At 40.3% G+C, this 26,331-nt stretch overlaps 1 protein-coding gene and 1 long non-coding RNA gene across 2 annotated transcripts; both read right to left on the reverse strand.

The window, feature by feature from the left end:
• Positions 1-1,378: 1,378 nt before the first annotated feature.
• On the reverse strand, positions 1,379-2,997 carry LOC141766510 (uncharacterized). The gene is made up of 3 exons (XR_012593644.1): positions 2,584-2,997; positions 2,140-2,384; positions 1,379-1,649 (listed from the first exon to the last, which is right to left on the reverse strand). It is a non-coding gene; the product is annotated as an uncharacterized LOC141766510 (long non-coding RNA).
• Positions 2,998-9,679: 6,682 nt separating this feature from the next.
• LOC141766509 (5-beta-cholestane-3-alpha,7-alpha-diol 12-alpha-hydroxylase-like) lies at positions 9,680-21,615 on the reverse strand. The gene is made up of 2 exons (XM_074633425.1): positions 20,212-21,615; positions 9,680-10,230 (listed from the first exon to the last, which is right to left on the reverse strand). The coding sequence occupies exons 1-2, from the start codon at positions 21,577-21,579 to the stop codon at positions 10,048-10,050; spliced, it is 1,551 nt and encodes a 516-aa protein (XP_074489526.1). The 5' UTR covers positions 21,580-21,615; the 3' UTR covers positions 9,680-10,047.
• Positions 21,616-26,331: the final 4,716 nt, after the last annotated feature.

The raw sequence follows: 26,331 nt of genomic DNA on the forward strand, positions 1-26,331 counted from the left end.
AATAATATCTGATCATGCCAGTATGGTTATGGACATAAAACTTAAAGTCTCAATAAATCAGGCCCGACAGTGGAGACTTAACACTATTATTCTTAAAGATAATACTTTTATATCTTATTTTTCCACTGAATTTAAGGCATTTTTGTCCATCAATTTACAATCTTCGAATAATCCCTCAATTCTATGGGAAACTTGCAAGGCCTATGCAAGAGGGTTGATCATATCATACTCTACAACTAAGAGGCGCCAAAAACTTAAAGAGCAAAAATCCTTAGAGAGCAATTTGTCAAATAAAGAAAAGATTTATATCAGCTCTCCATCACCTTATTTATGGCAAGAAATTTCTGCTCTTAGATCAGCTATAAACTGTCTTCTTACTAAAGATGCAGAGAAAAAAAATAAGTATATTAAACAGAGCTTTTATGAATATGGAGATAAACCAGGGAAATATCTTGCATACCTGGCTAAAAAACGAGCAGAGTCCCAGTCTATAGCAGTGATTGCGGATGCTGAGGGCAATAGGGTATACGAAAACAGACTGATAAATGACAGCTTCAAAGATTTTTACATAAATTTGTACTCTTCTGAACAGACAACTGACGCACCTCAATTAATGGAAGACTTTTTTGCTCAGATTAATCTTCCAACACTATCAGAAGAACAGGAAAGTTTTCTTAAAGCTGCAGTGCGTAGAAATCCGGAAAACGCAAAATCCTGCATCAAGTTTCAGTAATGCTATCTTTCTAACTTTAGTGTTTTTTAGTCTGTATAGATAACTTTACACATCTGAAAATAAATAAAACCATGACCATGTTATTCATAATGGAAATGGTAATTTTACATCTGTTACATATCTATTACTAACAGAGCACCGTCGAGTCAGATCCTGACTATGTCCTGGAGCAGCCGGCTACGAATGGACGAGGAAGAGGAAGAGGGCGAGCTAGTGGACGTGGACGCGGCAGAGGGTCTGGCCGGGGGAGAGGACAGAGTCAGCTTGAAGACCCTCTGGCTGAAGATGACTTCAGCAGAGTACAACAACTACAAGCTCGACAGTTACCGGCAGTTTGTTGTGTGGCAGTATGGAGCCTTGGGGCGGGGTAACAGAACTGTAATTCCCAGCTGTTGTGTGTGGAGGATTAGGGACAGATATCCTGACCCCCACCACCAATATGTGGGCTTTATCCCACACAGGCTCTGAAACAACCCACCCGCCCCCACCCCTCCTGTGTGATGTGATATTTTTGTAGAGTATTTACATTTTACTTATTGTTATTCTTGCCATTGTTTTTGTAAAAATAAATCCATTGAAGGATGACCACCTGCTTTTTTTGTTCACGACTGCCAGTGTCAATACCATGCAGTAAAGAAATTCAGCTCACTTGGGTAACACTTTTATTACATTCAAAAATATAGATGACAATCCCAAACATTCATAACACACCACAAAAAAAGTTTAAAAAAAGGTAAATTAAAAAATAAGTACACCATCTTTCAGTGGGGCTAGGCCTATAGAACATGTCTGACCCCTGGTCAGTATTTTTGAGTGGTGGCCATAGTAGGGGTGTAGGTGGGATCGACTCAGGTGAGGTGTCGCAGGGGTCACGTCTTCTCCTATGGTCGGCTGCTCACTTAGGTAGTCCTTGGCCCTGCGAATGAACAAAGAATAGCATGTTAGAATTTTGAAATCAGTTGTTTAGTTTTGACTATAACGTCACACATATAGGCCATATATATAGGCTATAATATTTTTTAAAAGGCTGCTGTAATGCATATATAATAACTTATTTAGCATGCAACTCTATGCTGGTCTTTTGTTGGTTGAGAAGTTTCTTACTCTGCCTCTCATGCTATAGTACCATATTATTTCAATGACAATATGTCAATGCGTCTCTTTTTGTGTGTCAATGCGTGATGTCTTTACATTATCATAAATTATACCTTTCATATAACATCTCTGTAGTCGTCAAAAAGCTGCATGTAATTAACAAAATCTATATGCAACCTTTATCAACTAAAATCAGAATCAGTGTAATGAGAAACTATGTTGTGAAGGCTGCAAGGGTTAGTGTGAAAACATGCAATTTGGGTTTCTGAAGAAGGGATGTTGAATGAGGCCCACTGAAAGAACTTCTATACCTTGTCGTCGACTGACTTGTGTGTGCAGTAGCTCCTCTGTGGTTGGAGGTGGAATACCACATAGCACACCATACTGCCGCGGGTCATCAGGCCTCTGGCGTCTCACACGCGGCATGCCTCTGTCTGCTGTGGTGCGGCTACGGAGGATGGCCCTCTAGAGGTCAGGAATGTAGCCATAGTCCTTGTCGACCTTCATTGTGTACAGGCTCCACTTCCGCGACTTCTTGTTGTACAGCTTCCGGTATCTGACATAATGAAATTAGCATATGACCGAAACAGGAAAAGATGGTTATTGAAAAATGAATTTGTGATAAATTTGCAAAACTGCTGCCTGTGCAAGGGCAACATTCATTATAATTATTCATGTATAAATTTGACCTTATATTATAAAACTAATATACTTCCGTTTTAGTGGGTATACTGTTGTCAATTTTAAGAACTTACTCAATGGAGCCATCAGCTTTTCTCTGCACTGGTCGGTGGACATGATGATTATAATCCAAACCAGCAAGTAGGGTGCGAGCTGAATAGACGGGCGGGGTGAAACTGAATCTCTTGCTGGCATACATCAGTATGTGGTTGTGAAAGGACTCAAGTTCTGCTGTAGACCTAAACAGTAAAAAACAAGTGTTAGATCTTTTATGTTGTCATTAGTCATTAGTTGATACATATAGTCACAATCAGTGGTGGACAGTAAAAAAATAAAAAGGACTTTGATCAAGTCACTGCATGATTTACAATCATCTGTATTTTAGAGATTTTTCAAAAAGGGACCCACTCTCTGCATGATCTTTCCCAAGATTTACTCACTTTTTTCTTCCCTATGTGGGTTTATAGGGAGTAAGCCAGGAGCTTCCTTTGTTTGAATTAAATACTTGTGAACATAAACATTACATGTAAAACCCATGCCCACATACCTAAATCCCAGGTACTTCACTACTTCACCCAGCCAGCGTGCATTTAGCACTATCTCAATGAGTGCCACAGATCCCTTCTCTATCCATTCCTTGTCCCTGTTGTCCGACAAGGGTCCATGGTGACAGGCGCCAAGAGCCCACTCGTGTTCTCCTGTGACGTGATGGAGTAGGCCAGCCCACATGTCCTAAGAGAACAATAACGCATCAGCAATGATCCGACACATTACGCTGAAATGATGTCTGCAGCTGTGAAATATTTCTGGCTCCACAAGTGTAGCAATATAAATAACAGTTCATATAGTACTTACAAAGAAGTCGTCATAGGTTGCCGACATTTTGGCACAAAACCATAAGTGGTTGCACACATCCTTGCTCCAAATGAGTAAAATGGAGCACCCCTTCTGCTGGCTCGCCTGACCACAGAATGAAATGCAAAAACAATCAAAGAAAATTATTGGTGTAAGCAAGTTTTGTGACGAAGTGACAATGAGTTCAAATGAAATACATTCCATAATATTACCTGGTGGATCTTCTTTCCAAGGTTTTTCGATCCGTGCCACTTATATATGCCCTTGGCTGTATGAACAGTGAACAAAAGACATTTGTAAGTACAGACATCTGCACAAGTCAACACACATATTAAAAATGAATAACAAACTAAAAACCTATATACGTACTAAAGAGTGCAGCTATCTGGCTATGAGCATCAGTACATATTTCGCTCAAATTTCCTATTTACTGACGAAGTGTGTCAAAAGTCCGGATGAAGGCTTCCTTCTCCATGATGACACTGTTCCGCGCCGTTTCACGTTTGTCCACTGTCACCATGGAGATGATGTCTTTAGAGTCATTCTCCATCACACTATATGTGCAGTACTGTGCACAGAATCCAGGGCTGTCCATCCGACCATCTCCTTTTAAAACAAAACATAAATAATAATTTCAGAAATTGGAACACACTTTTTTTATGATTCACTCTAGTGGATATGATACTGACCACTTCCGGTTGTACAACAACCGGTATTTGTCAGTATCATATCCACAAATCTATGTCAAAATAGAACTTACCCAGGGCCACGACACTGGCTTTGGGCTTTAGCTGGGAAATAACTAATCCTCGCTTTTCTTCCCAGAACTGTTTTATGGTGTCCACACAGTAGGTGTCCTGTATTTTGAAAAATGTGGACCTTCCCACCATCCCCATGTTCATAAATTTGAACAGTAATGCCACTTTCGCATAGTTGTTTCCAGAGAGGAGGATATTGACAGCCAACATGAAGTCCCCTATCAGCATCCCATACTTGAGAGCGGACTGTGAACTCCAACGCCACACAATATGACCAAAGGGAAACGTCTAGAAAAAAAAGAAGAGTGACAGAAAGCAAAATGGGTTTTATTGTGCATATCAAAGCTTAGTGCGGTGCTGCATATATTTTGCACTATACAACACATAAATTGGGCAAAAAGTACCACACACTCCAAAGTCATGAAGTACATATATTTTCCAAAAATGGCTGTTCCTGGCTGGTGTCAGCTCAATGTACAAGATTCTTCACAGCCTTGCCCAATTCCCACCAAGGCAGTTTGTAACAGTTTGTGATGCAGCAATTACGATTTGCTGCTTACATTGTTAAAACATTTTAAAAGACAACATAATATCAATACTGTAAAATAAATACTCACCCACTCAATGATGGCAGCTGTGGCCCTGGATTTGACCGTCACCTGAAAGGGTCCATGGGCCTGGCACGCTGCATTGGTAACAGGGTCCTTCCATCACTGTCGACTTCCCTGGTCTCCTCCTCCTCCTCCAAAGATGAGACAGACTCTGTCTCTTCAGCGTGGCACAAGGTGTCATCTGCCCAGTCAATGCTATAGACAGGATCAAATTATTTAGTAATATTATCTTGCACCAATATACAAAGGGGCACATGCTCAAAATATAAAGAGGAAATTCAAAAACAGATAAACTTATATGGAATTCTGAATGTCGTTGAACTCCTCTACATTGATGCGGTCAGCATTCAAATCAAGTGATGTCATACTAAGCACAATGAAATAATAAGAGAATAAGATCACATTACTGCTCATCACAAACTCTGAGACCAGAATATAACCACCAAGAATGCAGGATATAACTCATATGCTACCATAATTAGTAACCTGTATGAGTAACGCTACTCATACAGGTTATTGTATGAGTAACACTACTGTATGAGTAACGCTACTCATACAATGCTGCCAATGCTGGAATAGCAAGCTTTTCAGTAGGTTGTTCCGCCATTGACCGAGGCTTTCACTATCTGCAGAGACCAGACGTGAACGCGCATCTCCTTTTGTGGAACAGCCAATAGGAACGCTCTCTCTGAAATGCCCTGTGATTGGTCAAAGTCTGCCGTCACGGGCAAGATTTTCTAAAGCCTGTAAACAGAGCCATGAGGAGGTGCAGAGGTGTAGTCTTCTCTCAGATCACTTGAATTACAATATGCTGAAAGGTTATTATGGAATTTTTGCCAAATTATGCCAAAATATTGTTGCCTACTGCCACTTTAACAGCCCCATTACAAGAAATGAAGTAGCTAATGCCATCAAAAAGCTTCAGAGTGGGAAGTCGCCAGGGCCTGATGGGTTCTGTTCTGAATTTTATAAGGAGTTCCAAGACTTACTTTTGGAACCGTTACTTGAAATGTTCAATCATTCATTTTCTATTGCAGATTTGCCACAGACCCTTAAAGAGGCTAACATATCACTTATCTTAAAGAAAGGGAAATGTCCTGAATCCTGCTCATCCTATAGGCCGATAGCTCTTTTAAATGTGGACAGAAAATTGCTTTCTAAAATTTTAGCTACTCGTTTGGAGGACCTTCTGCCCATATTAATTAAAGAGGATCAAACTGGCTTTATAAAAGGCAGAAACTCAACTAACAATGTCAGACGTCTCATTAATGCTATTCAGGCCTTTAAACAAAAATCTATAGATGGTCTGGTGCTTTCGCTGGATGCAGAGAAGGCATTTGACCGAATTGAGTGGCCTTTTTTAATTTGCACATTAGAAAAATTTGGTCTTGGTAGTAATTTTGTGAAATGGGTTGAAATCATTTATAACTATCCTCAAGCTGCGGTTATGACTAACGGACTTAGATCAGAGTATTTTAATACACATAGAGGAACTAGACAGGGCTGCCCTCTATCGCCTCTCCTGTTTGCATTGGCCATTGAGCCACTGGCTGAGGCCATTAGAAGAGAGCCCTCTATATGTGGTCTGCAGGTCGGAGAGATATGCCATAAGATAACATTGTATGCTGACGACGTCCTAGTTTTTCTAACTGACCCAGAGACATCTGTTTCAGCCCTCATTAAGGTGATTAACATGTTTAGCAAATTCTCTGGGTATAAGATTAATTTAAACAAATCAGAAGCTATGCCCCTGGGTACTCTAACTACTATACCTAATACGGTCCCATCCTTCCCTTTCAAATGGTCCCCTGCAGGTTTAGTCTATTTAGGTATTTTTATTACCCCATCATTTAATCAGTTGTATAAAGCCAACTTTATCCCTTTATTTGGTAAAATAAGGCAAGATTTAGAGCGCTGGAACTCACTTCCTGTTTCTTGGTTAGGACGTATAGCCCTGATAAAGATGAATGTGTTACCTAGGCTACTTTATCCCATTCAAATGATTCCCATATTGTTTTCAAATAGGGCTCTTAAAGATTTGAATAGCTGGCTCAGCTCTTTCATATGGAGCAAACGTAGACCTAGACTCAAAATGTCAGTTCTACAATTGCCAGGTTCAATGGGTGGTTTAGACCTGCCAAATATCAAAGTATACCAGCTGTGTGCTCACTTGAGATTTATATCTGAATGGGTGAAAGATGAGGCATCTTCTGCTTGGCTGAACATTGAAGCATCATTGTCCCAGCGTAGACTACAGGATTTATTATTTTTTAAGAATTTTAAGGACATAAGAAATAATTGTATAAATCCAATAACAATCAATGCTTTAAAGGCATGGCGATCAGTCCGTCGTCTGGAGGGGAGGTCCAAATTAACTTCCACATTTACCCCAATAATAAACAACCCTGAATTTTTGCCAGGGATATTGGATTCTGGTTTCCGACAATGGAACAATAAAAATATTACAAAATTGGGAGACTTACTTTCAGATAATAGTCTCATGTCATTTGAACAATTGATAAAGGAATACCAACTCCCAAAACAAGATTTCTTTCGGTTTTTACAAATAAGGCATTATATCACTAAGAGTACAACCATTATAGATCATCCTGAGGTGTCTGCTGTTGAGAAAATGCTGTTTCAACGACCAACGAAGGTGTCTCTGAGTTTGCTATATAATGTAATGAATGGCAAGTATACTACAAATACACAGAGGATTAGGAGTGTATGGGAGAAGGAACTGTCAGTAACTATTAATGATGAGACATGGGACGATATTTGGAGTCATGCCAAAAAGATATCTATCTGTACCCGGATGAAAGCAATCCAATTTAAAATTATACATAGAATACATATATCCCCTAATCGCAGGCATTTCTTCGACCCCTCACTTTCTCCTCTGTGTCTCGAATGTAAAACAGAAATAGGTACCTTAACTCATTGCCTTTGGTCGTGTCATAAATTACAGAAGTACTGGTCTGAAATATTATGTCAAATGGAAAAGATATTTGATAAGGATTTAGAAATGAATCCAATGTCTTTGATTTTAGGAATCCCAAGTACAAATATAATTACTGCAGCCAACAAAAGGTTATATAACATTCTTACATTTGCTGCTAGAAAAAATATACTACTACAGTGGATCAGTGATAAGAAACCCTCTGTACAAGGCTGGCGAAAAGTGATATTTGAGATGGTCCCTTTGGAATATCTGACAAATATTATACATACATAGAGTAAACAAATTCTTCTATTGTTTTTTACTTCTGTGATTATGAGTGTCCTGCAGTATTGTTATACTACATGGTACAAGAATTTGTCAACTACTTTAAAGTCAAAACTGCTCCAACAAATGAAAATCTGCTCAAAGATAGTAGGTCAACCCCTTGAGAAACTCTATGAATCAGCCTATCATAATAACATCTTAAGGCTGGCTAACAACATCGTCTCTAACCCCAATCATGTTTTGAACAGTGAATATCAACTGTTACCATCGAATCGGAGATACAGGGTTCCACGATTTAATAAGGTTAGACTGAAGCACTCTTTTTTGCATCAGTCAATCCTTAAACTAAATATGGAGCCTAATCCCAGATCAAATGTGCGTTAAAGGGCCCTGAATATTGTCTTCTGTGATTGTAATGTTTAAATGTTTGTATAGTTGTTTATTGTCTTTGTCCTTTCTGTGATGTTGCAAACGGAGCTGCTGTTATGCAAAACAAATTTCAGACCTGTCTGACAATAAAGTATAAAGTAAAAGTATAAAGTAAAGTATACCAAAGTAGATCAGTTCCATAATATCTGGCAACCCTATCTGAATTATATTGGACCCGAACTCTCTTCCATTATCTTACAAGGAGTCTCTTGAACATTAACTCATATATCCTGTGACTTCCCTGCACTATGGACTATTTCCTACGACCTCCTATATACATTTTTTTTTTTTTTTTTTTCTACCTGAGCTGTACCAGTGTTTTTTTTTTTTTTTTTTTCTCTTTTTCCTTTATCCTTATTGTGGTTGTGAAAATAAGAAAACCCAATGAACATATTGGTGGAAGGGAACAAGGAAAAAAACAAAAAAAAAACAGTTGTGGAGTGGTATAAACTGATATTCGAGCTAATATCAATGGAATATCTAACATACAGATTTAAATGTAAAATGGGTGATTTCTTTAAGACTTGGACATCCTTTTTTAAATATGTTGGGGAAAAAAACTTGAACTAAAGGGTCTTATAGATTGCAATATTGAAAATTCGCCAAAGGGCCATTTTTGGGCCGTAGGGCGAGATATTTATTTGTTGACTTATTTATTTTGTTTTGTTTTCTTATTTTTCTTAAAATGTTTTGTTGCATCAGTGTCGACTGCGATAAATTGTAACGGACTGAGCGCCTCCTTATCCTTATTTATATACATACATAGATGCTTTGATTTTTAAAATACATATGTGATTGTGTACAATCATCTCTTTGAGTATATTAGGTGCTATGTATACTGTGTGTTAGGGTTCTAAATCTGGTGCTTAGTTTTTGTGACCAATGTGTGCTGATTTATTGTTGGTTTTGTATGTGTTTGTGTTTAAAAGCATAATAAAAATATTGTGAAAAAAAAAAAAAAAAAAAAAAAGACAGAAGCTAGATAACACCCGCCATCTCTGATATTAAGGTTACACAAACAGAGAGGTGCTTTTGTTCAACAAAGGTTAACTAAGGATACAACCATCTAACAAATGAATTTAAAATATTAACAAAGCAAGGCATCTCTGGTTTTTCAACTTTTTTTTGTTCTCGCCCCTCCATAGACATGAGATGTAACTAGTTATGTAGACTTTTGGTCTTGCTTGATAAATTATTAGACATTGACAATTCACAGTGAGTCATGTAGCTTCACTGGAAAGGATATCATGCTGGAAAACAGCTGTGCAAAAAAGCAGTCATATTTACAATATTTTGTTAAACCAACAGTATTTGTTTATTCAAAGATTACTGAATTATTGTTGACTGGATTGAACTGCTCTCTCATTAGCAAACAGAAGAGAGAGGAGTTATATTCATAATAAACTGTTCAAAACATAGAAAATAGTAGTGCATTTGTGTATAGTACACCTGGAGGGAATCAATCATAGTTCTTATTTAGAAAATGGTTTACAATGTAGTTATACTGTATCCAACAATATTAAAACATGAAAGGTGATTATCACATCATTGGTGTAAAAACACAAAACACTTCATTGTGTAATCTGTTTCCTACATAATTGTCAAATCAAAGCTTAGAGAGAAAATCACAAATCATTTTATCAGAAAAATTAAAATGATTTAATATCTGAGTCTGTATCGAAACTGAACATCTCTGTCAGGTTGCATGGATCCAAAGCCCCATCGCCTGAGGTCAATTTCAGGTATTTTCTCATCGGGATTCTTCAGCTCAAACTCAAAATAAACCAACATGAGGAAAACAAACTGCTTGAGCTCGTTGGTGGCAAAGAAACTGTCGTATCTCTCCTGCGACAGTGCTGTTGAAGTGATGAGGAAGGATGCTTCGCGGACACTGTTCTTTTTGGTATAATAGAGTTTATTACAAACAAGCAACAAATGTCATAACGAACGTCTAGAACGTCCGGAGGTCTCAACTCAAATCTGAGAGTCCTGCCTTTGGGGCTCTCGCGCCTCCTTATATCGGGCACAGCTGTTATGCAACATCTGTCATGTAACATGCGAGCTGAGCATAAGTCCATGTGTGTCCTACATGTTTATCTTTCAACCCCTGGACTTTGGACCCTATGTCCACGTATGCTATTTACCCATGTTTGCATAAGAGGGGCCCCGCTGTCTTGTATAAGACCTGAAAATATACCACATATTCCCCCCTTCGAGACTTACACAAAGTCTCGAAAAAATAAAATAAAAGACATACAGGTGTATAAACATGACAAATTTAACAACCCTTCCTTTTTACCATTGAAACAACTACATGGAGTATAAAAGTGAGAGTGAAAAACCTGTCCGGCAGCTAATCTTTCTTGAAATATCCATTAAACAATGTAGACAGGAAAATTCTCTCACGGTCCCTCTGCCAAGGCGACCATAAGTAGTACTCCATAACACTGAAATGAGGAATTTTAGCAATTTGTGTATGGAAATGATTTAAGCAAATGCATATGGAATTCTCAGCAAATCAAAACAAGATAATGTCCAAAGTCAGGTTGGTCGACCCATCGCACCTTTCTATGGACCTTTTCCTGCCTACCCCACTGTCCCTAAACATCGAGAAAAAGAAAAAGAAAACATCTGAGGTCCCATTATATTTAGAAACCATCATTTCCCAAGCATGTAATACACAAAAAAGAAAATTCATTTTCAATAATACTAAGGTAACATCTAAGAGAAGACATAAGACTGTATAACGCTGCAGTTTCTCAGCAGCCTTGATTCAGGTGTAGTATCGATGACGTCTTGACTCTGGATGTTGTATCGCCAGTCCACGTTCAGAGTTCTTCAGGCCATTCGTATTTTCATGTTTGAAGTGTCTGAATCCATTCAGCCCATCGGAGTCCCTGACAATCCACCACCCTCACAGTGTTCTTCCCCCAATATGTTCTAGAATGAAAGAAAAGAAAACCAGTATCTTTTGCATACATAACAGATACAAATTAAAACATCAAACACAGAATAAGAACACTTCTATAAGTAAAAATGTGAAATTAGAAATCATATTATCCATTAATCATATTGTTCATTTGTTGCCATACCCCCCCTTCGAGACTACACAAAGTCTTGAAAGAGCAAACCCAAATCAACACTACAAACTACGCAAGCAAAAACAGAGGTAAAGAACAGGATTATAATCCTCTGAGATATTTAAAATGGATATTCCTCCACCAATTCGATCTTTATTGCGTCATCCTCTTCCACGTCCGTGTCAGCTTCGTGTAATAATGGCATCAGCGTTTGATCGCCGGGCAGCACAACTCCAACCCATTTAATTATCATGGCCTTTGCAAAGGTCAACAACATCGTGCAAAAACAAAACATCACGCACAACGACATGACGAGCGCTACCAAAACCTGAACTAACACTGCTCCTAATGGCCCCAATTTATCCTGCAACCAAGCATTTGCAGACCATCCCGCATCTTCTGATGGGCCAAACGCATCTCTTATGAGCTTCAATGCCCCTATGACACTAGTCATATTATCAGAGCTATCGGGAATCAAAGTGTAGCAAGCATCCCCTGTTAAATTTAAAGCAACACATAAGCCCCCTTGTTTGGCCAAAATATAATCAAGAGCCATGTCATGTTTCAGCAACGTCATTCTGTGACTTCTCTGGGTGTTTGACAACAATTCGAAACCTCTTATGGTTTCGTTCGCAAAGCCTTGCAAGGTGTAGGTAATGTTGTCGATGTGATCTGCCAAGAATGCCACCCCATACCATGGAAATAATCCTATACCCCACTTCTCTCCTAAACTTATTCTCCAATGGTAGGATTCCAACTTGTGAAACTGTGCCAACTCACGTTTTCTCCTACTACTTGAAGCAACATCAGATTGGACCCCCTTTGGCCCTTCTCCCTTCTGGCTAGTAAGAACCTCATATGGAAGTTTCAACAGTGCCATATAACAGCATCCTGTCCACCCATATGGTAGAAATATGTATGCCTTATTCCCACAGACCCACCAAATATCCTTGAAATTCCCGATAGTCACATTCCCTGGCAATATCTGATTATGTACCCTTACAATTGTCTTCTTTTTGTGTTGTGGTACCTGAAAAGACGCTTCATACGAATCATCACTATTCCCACGTTCCATTTTACCCAAGTCCATCATATATTTATCACACTTTGATAACCCCATAAACGTTCCCGGTCCTTCATGAGTTGTATTTGAACAAAAACAGCTGTTAGCTCCCACTGCTGTCACCTCCATTATATCAGGGACCGCTGTTCTGATATCTTCATGCTGATCAAGTACATTTACATATGGTAAACCTGCCAACCAAGAACAAGTCAATCTAGGCTTAAAAAGGTTCATTGCTAAAGCCATCACTTTATCCACTGATGATTGCTGTTGATACAAGAGCCATGATAATGCATAACTTTGACACATAGTGGTTAGTGGTTCTGGTATAGTCTCTAAAATCGAAGGCCATGAGCTTGGCGATCGGATTTTCACCAGACACGGACCATCCGTTTTCACAACCGATCTTACGGAGTGGGTTACTTGCTGAAACCATAAGTTCCTACCTGCCCAAGGGTCTACGATTTGTAACACTGAAGAATCAAACCCAAACGCCTTCCATTTAGTGTCTCTCTTTTGTATTGTATGGTATTGATCCATCATGTACCCTGGTGTCTGATCAGAGTCAGCAAAGTTATTATCTATGTTTAAAATAGTCCTCTGAGCTGTCGTAGATGACTCTACATACTTTTCTTCTATCCTCTGTTCTCTAACTTCAACAATGTCATTATTTCTGTTCACGCTAGGCTCTATTTTTGACACTTGCTTCTCGACTAAATTAACCACATCCTTAAAGGTCCAAGATGTCATATTAGATGTCTGCGTTGTATTTACAAATGTCGTAGATGCCACGGATGTCGTCACTGTTGTAGCATTCATCCCCTTTGAAGTCATAACTAGAGTAGTAGCCAGAGTCGGTGTATGAACATTCTTAGTTGTTTTTGGAACTAATGTAACAAGCTTTATCTGTGTACTAATCACCTTTGGAGTGGTTACTGTAGTAAATTGTCTCTGAACTTCTTTAGTACCCCTAGAAACTCCAATAGGCCCCAAATCTTTTATCAGGAGTGACACTCTACGAGTCACACGACCTGTGATCCAATAATTTTGATATGGAACAAATTTAAACTCCGGTTCTTCATAAGAACACATGTATTCTCCTTCGTCTTCCCGGGTAACGTTACGCAGGACAAGGGAACAATCATCTTTAATTTTCGTCCACCTAACCTCATTATACAAAATATACTTCCTCTGATCACGAGGCACAACGTCATCGTCAGGTCTTGTCAACAGCAAATCTTCACCACGACTATTTTCCCATTTGGGAAACAAGTTCCCTCCATTATTCCATCTCCCACACTGACAAGGAAGGTAAGCTGTTCCTCCTAACTTAGCTCTGATCACAGTACTCAAAGGAGGTGACGTTATAGATATCACCTGAGGCGCCTTTGTAGTTACATGTGATGCCTTTATACTTTCAATAGCTTTTGCCATTGAAGGAGTAGATTTCCCTTCCATCTGTCCAGCTTTCGTCTGGAGAGTTGATGTCATCGTTGTCAATTCTCTTGTTTCCCCAACCTCTTGTGAATCTATACTCTTATTCCCCCCTAGTATTACTAGAGACACCACGCGAACTCCAAATCCTAGCTCGGACCGCTCACTTCCAATATGTCGATCGTAAAAAGAACACCTGTAATCACCTTGATCTTCCTGTTGAGGCTTATATACATAGAGACTACAGTCTCCCTCAACCTTCACTCTCCTTTTGTCATTAACTAATGTATATTTCCCTAATGGTACTGTCTCTGACAGATCTAGGATCTTACCATGGTTATCTTCCCACTGAACTCTGAGTTTCCCTTTACCACTATTTTCTTCTGTACACTGACATGGAAGCCTAACTGACTGTCCCAAGGTTACTTCAACCCTGGTTCTAATAACGGTCTGGTTTGACTCTTCTCCTAACTGGTCTCGGGCTCCTTGGTCTAACTGGATCCCTGGGTTGTCCTGCAGCGGAGTCACCGCCCTTTGATATCTCTGGCGCTTTGCAGGCAACTGAAATAGGCCCTGCTGGGTCTGGGACATGTTGAAAGACAATGTCTCTATATCTTCTGTCCTGTCCATCAACTGCCGAGTCATCTCTGGCATCATCAGGAATGTGTACAGACACATCAACATTGTCCACAACCTGGGTGATCTCTCCTTCTGAATTCTGACTCTGGGGATTTTCATGCATCTCCCTCTCTGGAGTGTGTTCTCCCACATTGTCTTCGGGCTCTCTTGAGCCTTCAACATCTTGGATCAGTGACTGTGGCGCCCCTTCACTTGGTGCTTTGACACAATGTGATAAATGATACCATGTAGGAGACCCCTTAACCTGGACCGCGGTTCCTGTACTGCGAACCACTTCAAATGGTCCCTCACGGCGTTCGTTATACCACTTCCGTCTAAACACCTTCACGAACACCTTGTCTCCAGGTAGCACTGTGATCCTTTTTTGCTCATCGAGCTCCTCCTGCACCTCCTCCTTAGCTTGCCTGTCAGACACATATGTGAATATTCTTTTATGTAGATTAACCATGTATGTGACATACGTTTGCATTTCATCTTCTAAAAGGGCCAAACTTGGACCTTTCCCACTTGTCCGCAGACAAGGTGTTGGCATCAGTCTTCCTGTAACCAACTCATGAGGTGTCATATGTAAATCGCGGAGCTCACTAGAGCGACATACCATTAACGCCAATGGAAGTGCTGCTATCCAGTTTAACCCCGTGTGTTGGCATATTTTGACAATACGATTTTTCAGAACACCGTTCATTCTCTCGCAAATTCCTTGACTTTGTGGGTGGTAAATTGCCCCAAGACGTTGTTTAATTCCTAGTTTTTGCAAAATCAATTTCACCGTCTTATCCACAAACTCTTTCCCATTGTCTGAGGATATTCGATCTGGAAGTCCCCACCTGCTTATGACCTCTCTACATAAGAACTTGGCAACCGATTGAGCATTCCCTTCAATCGGTTTTATCATGTCAACATAGTCCACAACTAGTTACACCTGCCTATGACATAATCAATCTGTTCAAGCAAACATGGTGCCCAAAAATCACACTCTTTTGTAATCTTTCTCTTAACTTCCCCCCTTGCAGCGTGAGCTAAGCCATGCGCCTCCTGAATCATCAGACCCAACAGGTCTGGAGGTGATAGTATCAGCCCCTCATGATTTCTCCAAAGTCCAGTAGCATCTCGGGTGGCACCTCGGTCTAGCCACAACTGTTAATTTCTTTGATCTCTTCCTCTCCAGGGCTGCGCTTGATCAAAAGCTGGCTGTAGGTAGGCGACAACTGGAACCACCGGCGGTGTCTGGAACGATTGGAGCTGAACCTGGTTCGGCTGTGGTAGTGGTACCATTTGATTTAGTGGAGCCTGATTCTGCATAATCAGAGCCTGCTTCTTCTCCATCCTCTTATTATCCATCAGTTGCATGTGATTAAGTTTCCTGAGGGTCTCGTGGTCCTGGTCTTTTTGATCATTTTCCTTTTTCCTATACAGCTCCACTTGGTGGGCTATATGATCCGTGTAACCACTCTTTGCCATGCTTCCAAGCCCAACCACCTCTGCCAATTTGCTTCTCACTGGCAGGGGCAGCCCCTTCTGTATTCTGGTTCGCAAAATCGACTGCTCCATTTGATTCAAATCCGGGTCATTTCCTGTGACATTTCTCCACACTTGATGAACTCTCGACACATAGGCCCTCGGGTTTTCCTCTTGTCCCAGTGGATCAATAAAAATATTGTCCGGATGTACATTTGTCGGAAATGTTTCTTTCAGCGCCCTGCACACTTGACCTCTACTTGCAGAAAACAGCTCTGAATCATTCACAGCAGTTCCCACATATCGATTAAGTCCAGCTTTCTGTAGAATCTCTCCCATACCGTGAACTCCAATGAGGTTGGCCAAGAGTCTCTTGATATCTCCCATGGCCAGTTGCTCTCCCACTATGATCTCTTCCAACTTCGAAATCCAAGGATGTGCTCCATCTTGAAGAGTAGGTAACTTTTCAAGTATGTTTGACATATCTGTACTCTGCCAAGGCTTATACTCCAAATTCTGTCCTCGGATGACCACTGGACATATTTTGTTGAGATTTAGCTGTTTTCTAGAGCGCCCTCCAGTTGTTGTGGCAGATCGTTCGGAGTTTTCATTCTCTAACTGGTCCTTCCGAGACCACAGTTCCTCTAGCTGGTACTCTAGATCTATTAGGTCTTCTGGATTATCAGTTCTTAGTCGTTCGCGGTGACATCGGTCTATGCTTATTTTGATCTTTCTTAAGGCCTTCCGGGCTTCCTCTTCCTGGCCCTCTTCATCCTCACTGTCATCAGAGATAGCATTTCCTCTTATTTCCGCTCTTGCCAACATCCGTCTGACTGCAGGGTCATATCCTCCCCTGCTCCCTTCCTGATCGCTTTGGTCACTCTCGTTTCCATGGTCCTGCTTTTGCGTCCCAGACCCTAACCTTGATTTCTTCTTGGATCTTGGATACATCGTTATAGTTGACTCCGCTCGTCCTGTTTCTATTGTTCTGTCCTCCTCGTTTCTGATACGGTAGTCACCCTCCTGACTGATCACCGGGATCTGAGGATAGATTTTCTTAGCCTTCTTCTTTGCCTCATACGGTGGTGGTCCCTTCACTGGGTTCATGTGTGAGAACGATGAATTGGTGTCTTTCCTTAGTTTTTCTGTTTGTTCTGTGTTTTGTTTTATTTCTTCTGCAACTTTATCCCTCTTATCGTTTGCAGCTTTGATCAGTTTCTGTCCCTCATCTTCAAATAACTGGAGAATGCCAAGCTCCACTTGCCTCTTCTCTTTGCGTTTTATCCCCTTTTTTCCCTTCTTTTGCTCAGCTTTGTATGTGGATACAAGTACCAGCATTATTTTAATTACATCTGGGTTAAGAGTCCCCTCCATTGGCCATGGTTGGTCAATTTCAGGCCAGCGTTTGTGCCATTTTTCCGATATTTTTGCAATGTTTGCGATGCCCCTAATTAAAGGATTATTCTTCTGTACTATCTCAACAGGAGTGATTATTTTTGGATTTTTAGTGTTCTTTTTCCTCATTATAACGGCTTCCTTATGTTCCGTTATTGTACTTTTAAGAAGTAATTGTTAAAATTAAAACTCCTCAAGGCTATTTAGAAGATTACTTTCCCCCTTTTTTTTTTTTTTTTTTTTTAAATCCAATTACCCAATTAATCAATTAACCAATTTAGCCAATCCAACCAATCAACCAATTATCCAATTAATCAATATTCAGCTCAAATCGTCAAACAGTCACCACCTTGAATGTCCACCACATCACAGATCAGACAAACTACGCACCATAACATAACTGAACATCTGTAATTGTCAGCAGAGTTTAGACTAAACAATCATATGCCATTAATTAATCAAATGCATTAACTGATCAATCCGTTGCCAAGTTCTCTATTAATTCATTTATTTATTTCTTCTGAATGAGCAGGTCAGTTTCCTCTTAGGCTTAATAAATGAAAGTAGGTCTATATGTGTACCATCAATATTGCTTATGACTGAGAACACATACAAATATGGGAATGCAGGTTTTGTTTTTGTTAAAGAGTTTGTGAATAAATTGTACCGGCCTTTTTAGTAGATTGACCTGGAGAGCCTCCAAGTTGACGTCAGTAATCCACCCTCCGTGATGTGCCGGCCCGCTGCCGTGCCTCCCGTCTCAATTCTCATTCACCATAAATGACATAACAGACAAAAAACATGTAATGATTTAGTCTCTTGTGAACCCATTAGGTCCCTTTAACAGCATCATCAATTTTATTCCTAACTTAAACCCCTACCTAAACATTAAAGCACTTAGTAAACCCCACTGATCCAAACAGTTCAAACGGCCAAGGATACTCCCACATTCCAACCTCCTCTAGGGAATTCTGAGACGAGTGAGAGATAGGGGGGGGTTTCAAACGCTACCCTTCTTAAACGAAGTTCATGGTTTTATACATTCTTTATTCTTATTATTATATATTTCTATTCTTTTCCAAGGGTTATACGGGTACTGCAGTTACACAACTCCACTTTATTCGTCCTGGTTTATAGTTATTTATCTTATGTGTATGCGTTTATCGTAACCAGGCTCATTTCAGTGGCTCATCGTTTTATTCTTTTACTGTATCTCCCGGAAGTCCCTCTTTTGCAGAGAAAACAAGCGTCCACTCCTACCGGCCGTGTCATCACGCCCAACGGCGTGAGTGACAGCAGAGATCCAGAGAGGGTGCGCTTCGATCTCTGATCCAGAGCAATTCCCACAATCAACAGCTTATGTTTTACATTATTTAATTAATTTAGTCTTCTGGAAACAGAAGCTCATGGTTTTATACAATACATCGGGCCACGTATCTATTCTTACAAATTATTAACTTTGACACATATATTCTCTTCCCATGCATTTTATGGCACACATATGGCGCCAAGTGTCACACACCCACATTTTTCCCAGCTGCATCTCCTCCCAAAGTCCATACACACACATTCTCTTCACTCCAACTTTAGATATCTTCATTCATACAGCATGCTTTCTGCCGCTATTTTCCTTACTTTTTCTCATAAAATTTGTGCTGCCGTTGAGGTGTAAAAATCTCCGAAGAGAGGCTACTTCTTGAACACCGTTCGTCAACAAGCGTCAGAGTGGTAACGGTCATTCGAATTGTGATTCTACACTCTCCAGTTATTAAACTGACCATAAGATGTCGTTTTCAGGTTTTAATTGCGGCCCATACTACATGCTCCTCCACTTGAGGGCTTTCTATTCTATCCGATTTGCGGCTTGTCATATGATCATTTCCTTTATCTCCTTCATTTCCTTTATTTCCTTATCTCTCTTAACACTCTTTTCATTTATTTATTCAAATTACCTGGATCCAGGTTTCCCAATCTTGTCTTTCTAAGTTAATTCCGGACTATGTCAGAGCCATCGTTACTCAGTGTCTAATATGCATTTTTTATGCATGTGTCTTAGCGTTAATCTTGCACAATACTCTTTAGTACACCTTATAGTTACCATGACTATTCTAAACTATTCCTTGTATTTCTCATACTTCTTTTCTTTACTTTTTTCTTTTCTCTATTCATTCCCCCTTTTTTTTCATTAAATTTAGCACGGAGCCTCACTTTAAACATCAAATCAACAGTACATGTCTATAACAAGAAGGTTCTTAATTTACGGTGTGTCCAAACAACTCCACATAACAGCCCCAATTTATGACCAGCATTTAAATCGAGCGCGCTTACCGTTTTGTGAAGTTGTCGCTGAGGCCACTTCCGATCCTGTATTCGTGACGCCAAATTATGTCGTATCTCTCCTGCGACAGTGCTGTTGAAGTGATGAGGAAGGATGCTCCGCGGACACTGTTCTTTTTGGTATAATAGAGTTTATTACAAACAAGCAACAAATGTCATAACGAACGTCTAGAACGTCCGGAGGTCTCAACTCAAATCTGAGAGTCCTGCCTTTGGGGCTCTCGCGCCTCCTTATATCGGGCACAGCTGTTATGCAACATCTGTCATGTAACATGCGAGCTGAGCATAAGTCCATGTGTGTCCTACATGTTTATCTTTCAACCCCTGGACTTTGGACCCTATGTCCACGTATGCTATTTACCCATGTTTGCATAAGAGGGGCCCCGCTGTCTTGTATAAGACCTGAAAATATACCACAAAACGCCCAGGACACATGGAGACTCCAGCACCCCAGGGCATGTTGTAATATTTCACCTTCTTCCCTGCCTTGTAAAAATCAGTTTTCTTGCTCCCGTCTGGATTGAGAAAGCGGTCATATTTGAATGACTGTGGGTCGGGGTGGATCTCTGGGTCGACTTGAACAGCCAGGTAAGGAAACAATGCCATTCTGTCACCCTCGCGAATGAAGTATTCACGACCATCAGCCATCTTCAGGGTCATATCCTGAAGCACTGCTCTTGTGAGGAGAGGTGCAGTGGTGAGTCGGAGGGTCTCTTCTACAGCGCTGTCCAGGATCGGTGTTTTCATCAGTATTTCACGGGTCAGGTTGATTAAAGGGCCACCATGTTTGACTTCTTGCTTAAATTCCTTCAGAACTTTATCGACCTCTGACTTCACTGCTGTCATGGCTTCTGGGTGTTTTATGAGGAAGAGGAGCAGCCAGAATGCAGAAGGTCCTGTGTTGCCCTGAGAGGCCCAAAGAAGCGCAAACGTGTACCTGTCTATCATTGACTCCTTCATACCCATCTCCTCTTTGGCCCGCTGGAGGTCCCACACCCATCGGCTGATGTTATCCTTGACCTTCATCTTCTGCACTGAAAGAGTGTTCCAGAAGTACCTCAATAGCCTGCCTGCTTCCAGCCTCTCCCTTGGTGGCAGGACCCCATAAGCCAGTTTGGGAAAGAGTTGGTCATATTTACGAAACTCGTGAAATAAGGCTTCTGATTCAGCTCTGTCTTTCTCTTTGGCTTTTTCCTCACTTCCTTCTGACTCATGTGGCTCATTGCCAAACAGAGACAAGTAGCCAGCCCTGAAAACAATATTGTAGCTGTACATAAACAGTCCGTCCTCCATCCAAGTTCTTCGGTCTTCAGCCGAGTCGTTGTTGTGCAGCATGAGGTTCTGCAAATTACTCGTAATGGCTTGTGTCATTACCTCTATTCCGTCCCCCTTGAGGTTCTTGTTGTTGGACATCTGGAGAATGTCGTGATCCCCCTCTATGGCTGTGTAACCAAACACCCTGCGCACCAAATGGTCAATAAACTTGCGGAAGTCCAGTTTTTCTCGGCTCTCCTTAACAAGTGACCCAAACGACAGAGGGTCCTGAATAAAGGTGATGTAAAATCCTCCCAGCTGTATTGTGAACACATCGCCATGCTTTTGCTTCATCCTCTCTAGGAACTTACTGGTGTTTCTGCGAAACTCTAAAACATGACCAAGCCAAGGGATGGACCCCTTATCCAGAGGGGGTTCTCCTGGTCGCCGCTGTCTAAACACCCCGAGGAGGTACAGCCCTCCAATCAGAGCGGCAAGAAAGCCAAGAAGGATCGGCAGCAGCATTCCCATGACTGATTCCTCTAACAGCCACACAGAGATTTGGAGTTAAGGTCCAAATCCTGCATGATATACAGACTTTTGCTCCTCCCTTTGCTTGTTGGATTGGTTTCAGCATCCTAGGAACTGCCTACTAAATACTTTTCCACAACAACAGGAAAGAAGAAACATGAAGCAACACTTTTGCTGTGCGTCAACTGACTAAACACATGGTTTTCTGAATGATTCAATTATAGGTATTTCACAAAAATGCCCACAAACAGGCAACATTATAATACAAGTTCTTTTACCTTATTTGTAGCAGACGTTGTTGACACAAAAAGAAAGGTAAAGATGTTGGAATGGAATTTGTGCCTACAGGTCAACATCATGTGAAACTTTCTGAGAAGTAAAACAATGTCCCTGTCATAGAAAGTTATACAACCATATTTCAGGTAAAAATATAGAGCTGAATTTCTCTAACATACATCTGGATTTTGTGATATCAAATGGATCACACAACACCCAACTGATTGGGAGTATAGCCCTGATCCTGACAACAGTTCACTGTGTTGATTAAATGTGGCAATTGCTTATCTATTATAGCTGCTGGATAAACCTTATATGGGAGGGTTCAAGGCGTTATGTTTATTTGGTCAAGGACAATATGCTTGCTTTTGTCTCATGAAATCCTTAAACCCTGGCTTCATAAAATATGATTATTTGGTCAAAATATTTATGTATGTGAATGTTTATTTATGATTACAGCGTACAAGACTTACCTGATAAAACCTGACCTTGACCGTCTAGTGAAACTTTATTGACAGAAAAGAAGCTACTGAAGATAACATCTGCCCTGTCTGATATAGGGGTTACACAAAGGGACATGATGACCATGTTACAGAAATGTATGTTAAGTATTAATGAGATAACTGCATCTTTGCTTTATTTTGCTTTTCTCCACATTAAGCTTTTATGTGCTGAGAGTTGAGAAATCATAAACGAATGTGCTGTACACATAAATAATTAAAGCAAAATATTTGGATTTAATAAGGAGTAAGAGATATGAAATTAAGTGCTTTTAGAGCAATATTTACAGTACTGAATTCACCACTTTAAGTTTTTTATATTGATCTTTTCAAAAGTAGAAAAAGAAGCAAGATAATATCCTCACAAAATGTATTTGAACATAAATTGTCAAGAGATATCTGATTTCTAAAGTCTGCTCTGTGTTGCTCCTCGACTATGTAGTCGAGACATGTAGCACCACCTTCTGGAATGTATATGTAATTGCAGCAGCAGGCTGTAAACAGTACAACTGTGAAACCATACAGTCTATGTGTGAAACATACAACCTAGCTTTATTTATCCATCCATTATCCATTATCTGTTACCGATTATCCTATTCAGGGTCGCGGGGGGGCTGGAGCCGATCCCAACTGACATTGGGCGAAGGCGGTATACACCCTGGACAGGTCGCCAGACTATCACAGGGCTTAGCTTTACTCATACAAGAGTATATAGTATGAGTTAGAGTAGAGTAGAGTTATATTTAATTACTGTTTGTATTGAGTTAAACAGCTCTCTAATGTTAGGCTAGAGGTGTAGATCTCCATTGTGATTTATAAGCAGAAGAGAGTTATATTAAGTTATATTGAAAGTAAAAGTGTCCATTTTTGAAGGCTACACCTAACAAAATGACAGAAATGTAATAAAATATTTATTGGCCTATAGCTACCAAATTTTATAGAGGCACCCATTAATTACGTTTATTCCACTATCTGTGGATCCCTTAGATTAAGTTTGTACAAGTGACAGGTGATGTACATGAAATTTCTAAATATTTTGTCTGACAAAATGACAAAATTTCTGACCATATTCTCGAGGTCCTTTATCATGTGAATGTTGTCCATCCTCTGTTAAATCTCTGTCACTCAACACAACAGGCTATTTCGTGCATTGTTTCTGTATTTGTTACCTTTTATGAGCAGTTTAGTGTGAAAATATGAGGTAAAACAACACATTTTTGCACAAGAGAGAGCAGCTGAGGCTGAACAAAATAGACTAACACAGGACAGAATAGATCATAGTTCTTACCTATCGTGTTATAGCAAATTATATATTTATCCAAATTAATAAAAAGTAATTCTGTTAAAGCTACATCCATTATGCACTTATTGTGATATCATTGGTTTTGTAAAGGCGGAGTAATTATTGGATGATTAAAATGAAGGTGAAGTGGGTCAAAATCTCAGGCCCTGACAGCAAAGGTCAGAAGAAGTCACAAAATAGTAAATTTGGTACCATCAGGTCCAACCAGCTGAGATGGAACTCCCTGCATGAGTGTGTGTTCAGACATAACTTCAGTGGAGTTTTAACTGCTCAGATGAGTAATTATCATTTTCATTTAGGCATGAACTGTTTCTTTAAATCTGTGTTGTATTACTCTCAAAACATCTCACTGGTTGTGTTCCTACAGCACAACTAGGGGACATAATGCAATGGACATTTGCAACAGTAAAATGTTTTTAAAAGAATGAAAAGCTTGAATAAATATTGGGATACACCCACAATTCAGTATTTAAGGATGATAACAGTTCATTTCTAATTAGGAAGTAAGGCTTGAAACTCTTGATACAACTTCTTCCGTGTGTGTTTTTTGGCACGCTACTCCTCCGGCAGCGTTGCCAACACCTGTACAAAAAATACATCAAAACATGCGGAATGATCGGGAATCGTGTGCTATGACCTGGCTAAGAGATTCACGCAGCGGTTTCCGAGAAAATCGCGCGAAAGCGCGATTTTTTTGCTCCATTGGAATGCATTGAAAATCGACGTGAAGAGTGCTCATAAACACTCCTCTTTGGGGCCATACAGAGTCGCCATACTTTAACGTAGAAACGTGATTAAAAGTTTAAACGGGTCACGAGACTTGGGACTTTATTTGGCCAAATGGAAATTTTTTGATAGCTGGCACGGTTTTCACGAAATCGCAGTTTACGTTTTGTGAAATTTTCAGACCGTTTCAGATTTTATAATGGGTGTGTATTGCGTGGGTCGTTAAGGGCTAGAGCGCGTGACATCATCGCTAGAGTGCGGGAAAGCTTTGAAATCTTTTGAAAATTTTCCGAACAAATTGCTCTGTAGCCCACAACGTCCACTCCTCATACACAATTAATACATCAAAACGTAGGTATTTTTGTGGCGGTCGCAAACATGTAGCTATGGAATCAGTCGGACTTACACATTTGCCGACACATGCCTGAACGTGAGAGCAACTGCAGGCTTCGCTCCCATAGGGCCCCATATTAAATTTCACAGAATCTTTTGGATCAGAGAAAAAAGTTAATACTTTTCGAAACTGCCGCCGAGGTCACATTTTTGAAACTACAGACCCAAATGTCGCACCATTTGTTCATTAGAAACTCCTAACTGGTCTCATGAACAATCTAAGCGATAGGAGTCACGGTTTCTGTCGTAGAAGCACTTTTATGACATGTACGTCTCTGGTTAACTCCTATTATAAACTGCCCCACTGCAGCAGTGGCCAATCGCCACGGCAACTTTTGATTGCTGCTAGACAGCTGATTCACATTAGCCAATCAGAGCAGGCTGACTAACACACCCACACACACACACACACACGCACACACACACGCACACTATTTACTGTATCACGCCATTTAAGTGAGCCAGCATGCTCTAAACCAGGGCTTCAATGGATCAGGGCCATAATTAATGTGATCAATTACACCTGTGATTAAAAGCCCCCAACTCTCATTGTATGATAACAGGAACTAGGTATTCACCTACTTTTCAAAATAAAATCCCTCAACTCTTACTTTATAATAACAGGAAACTAAACACTCCTCTCGGCCCCCCAATCACCATGGCAACCAGTGACAGAATGATCGGGAATGGTGTGCTATGACTGTTCTAAGAGATTCGCGTAGTGGTCTCCGAAAAAATCGCGCAAAAGCGCGATTTCTTTGCTCCATAGGAATGAGTGGCAAATCGACGTGAAGAGAGCTCAAAAATACTCGTCTTTAGGGCCATAAAGAGTCGCCATACTTTAACGTAGAAAAATGATTAAAAGTTTTAACGGATCACGAGACTTGGGACTTTATTGGGCCTTTCATCCACCTTCTTAAAACCTCACTATGGTCCTGAGACCTGAAGGAACTGGCCTTCTACCTCCAAGAGGTCAAGGCCCAGTTACGTGTTGGTTAATCTTGTGTGACAAATAGAATTTCCAAACAGATGAGTTAAAGCATAATGATTCAATTTATTCCGAACAATCAATGTTGCATAAGTAAAATAAAAGAGTTTACAGATATCTGGATCCAATCAACGTGTCCCTGACAACATACAGTGCAAGGGTCAGTTCGCGAAGTCTGAACCCCGAGCTATCCCTGATCCAGCCTATTCATGGTTTACACAATAGTAATATTCATGAGATTATGGCACGTGATGTTTTTGCTGCATATCTTCTTCTTTGTTTCTCCTTCTGACTCCTTTCTCTCTTTGACCTTGCAAAAAGAACAGAACGTGCGTCCTCCCTGTCCTCGCAAACACTTCATGCACAACAAATCCAACAATCAGGTTATTTCAGGTCATTGTAAGCACTTTTGTACATAATAAATCCAACAGACCCCCCCCACAGCACCAGGCACACTGGTCAAAATTTCTTGCGAAATTTTCTAGTTTCTTCTTCTGCTTCTGCCTAAACTTTGGCACGCTACTCCTCCGGCAGCGTTGCCAACACCTGTACAAAAAATACATCAA

This window comes from Sebastes fasciatus, chromosome 4 (genome assembly GCF_043250625.1).
Source record: "Sebastes fasciatus isolate fSebFas1 chromosome 4, fSebFas1.pri, whole genome shotgun sequence".
NCBI lineage: Eukaryota > Metazoa > Chordata > Actinopteri > Perciformes > Sebastidae > Sebastes > Sebastes fasciatus.

Coding starts and splice junctions, on each gene's coding strand:
- LOC141766509 (XM_074633425.1), bottom strand. CDS start 21,579: ATGGGAATGCTGCTGCCGATCCTTCTTGGCTTTCTTGCCGCTCTGATT. Junction 10,231..20,211: donor CCATGTGTCCTGGGCGTTTT/GTGGTATATTTT, acceptor CTGTCGCAGGAG/AGATACGACAGTTTCTTTGC.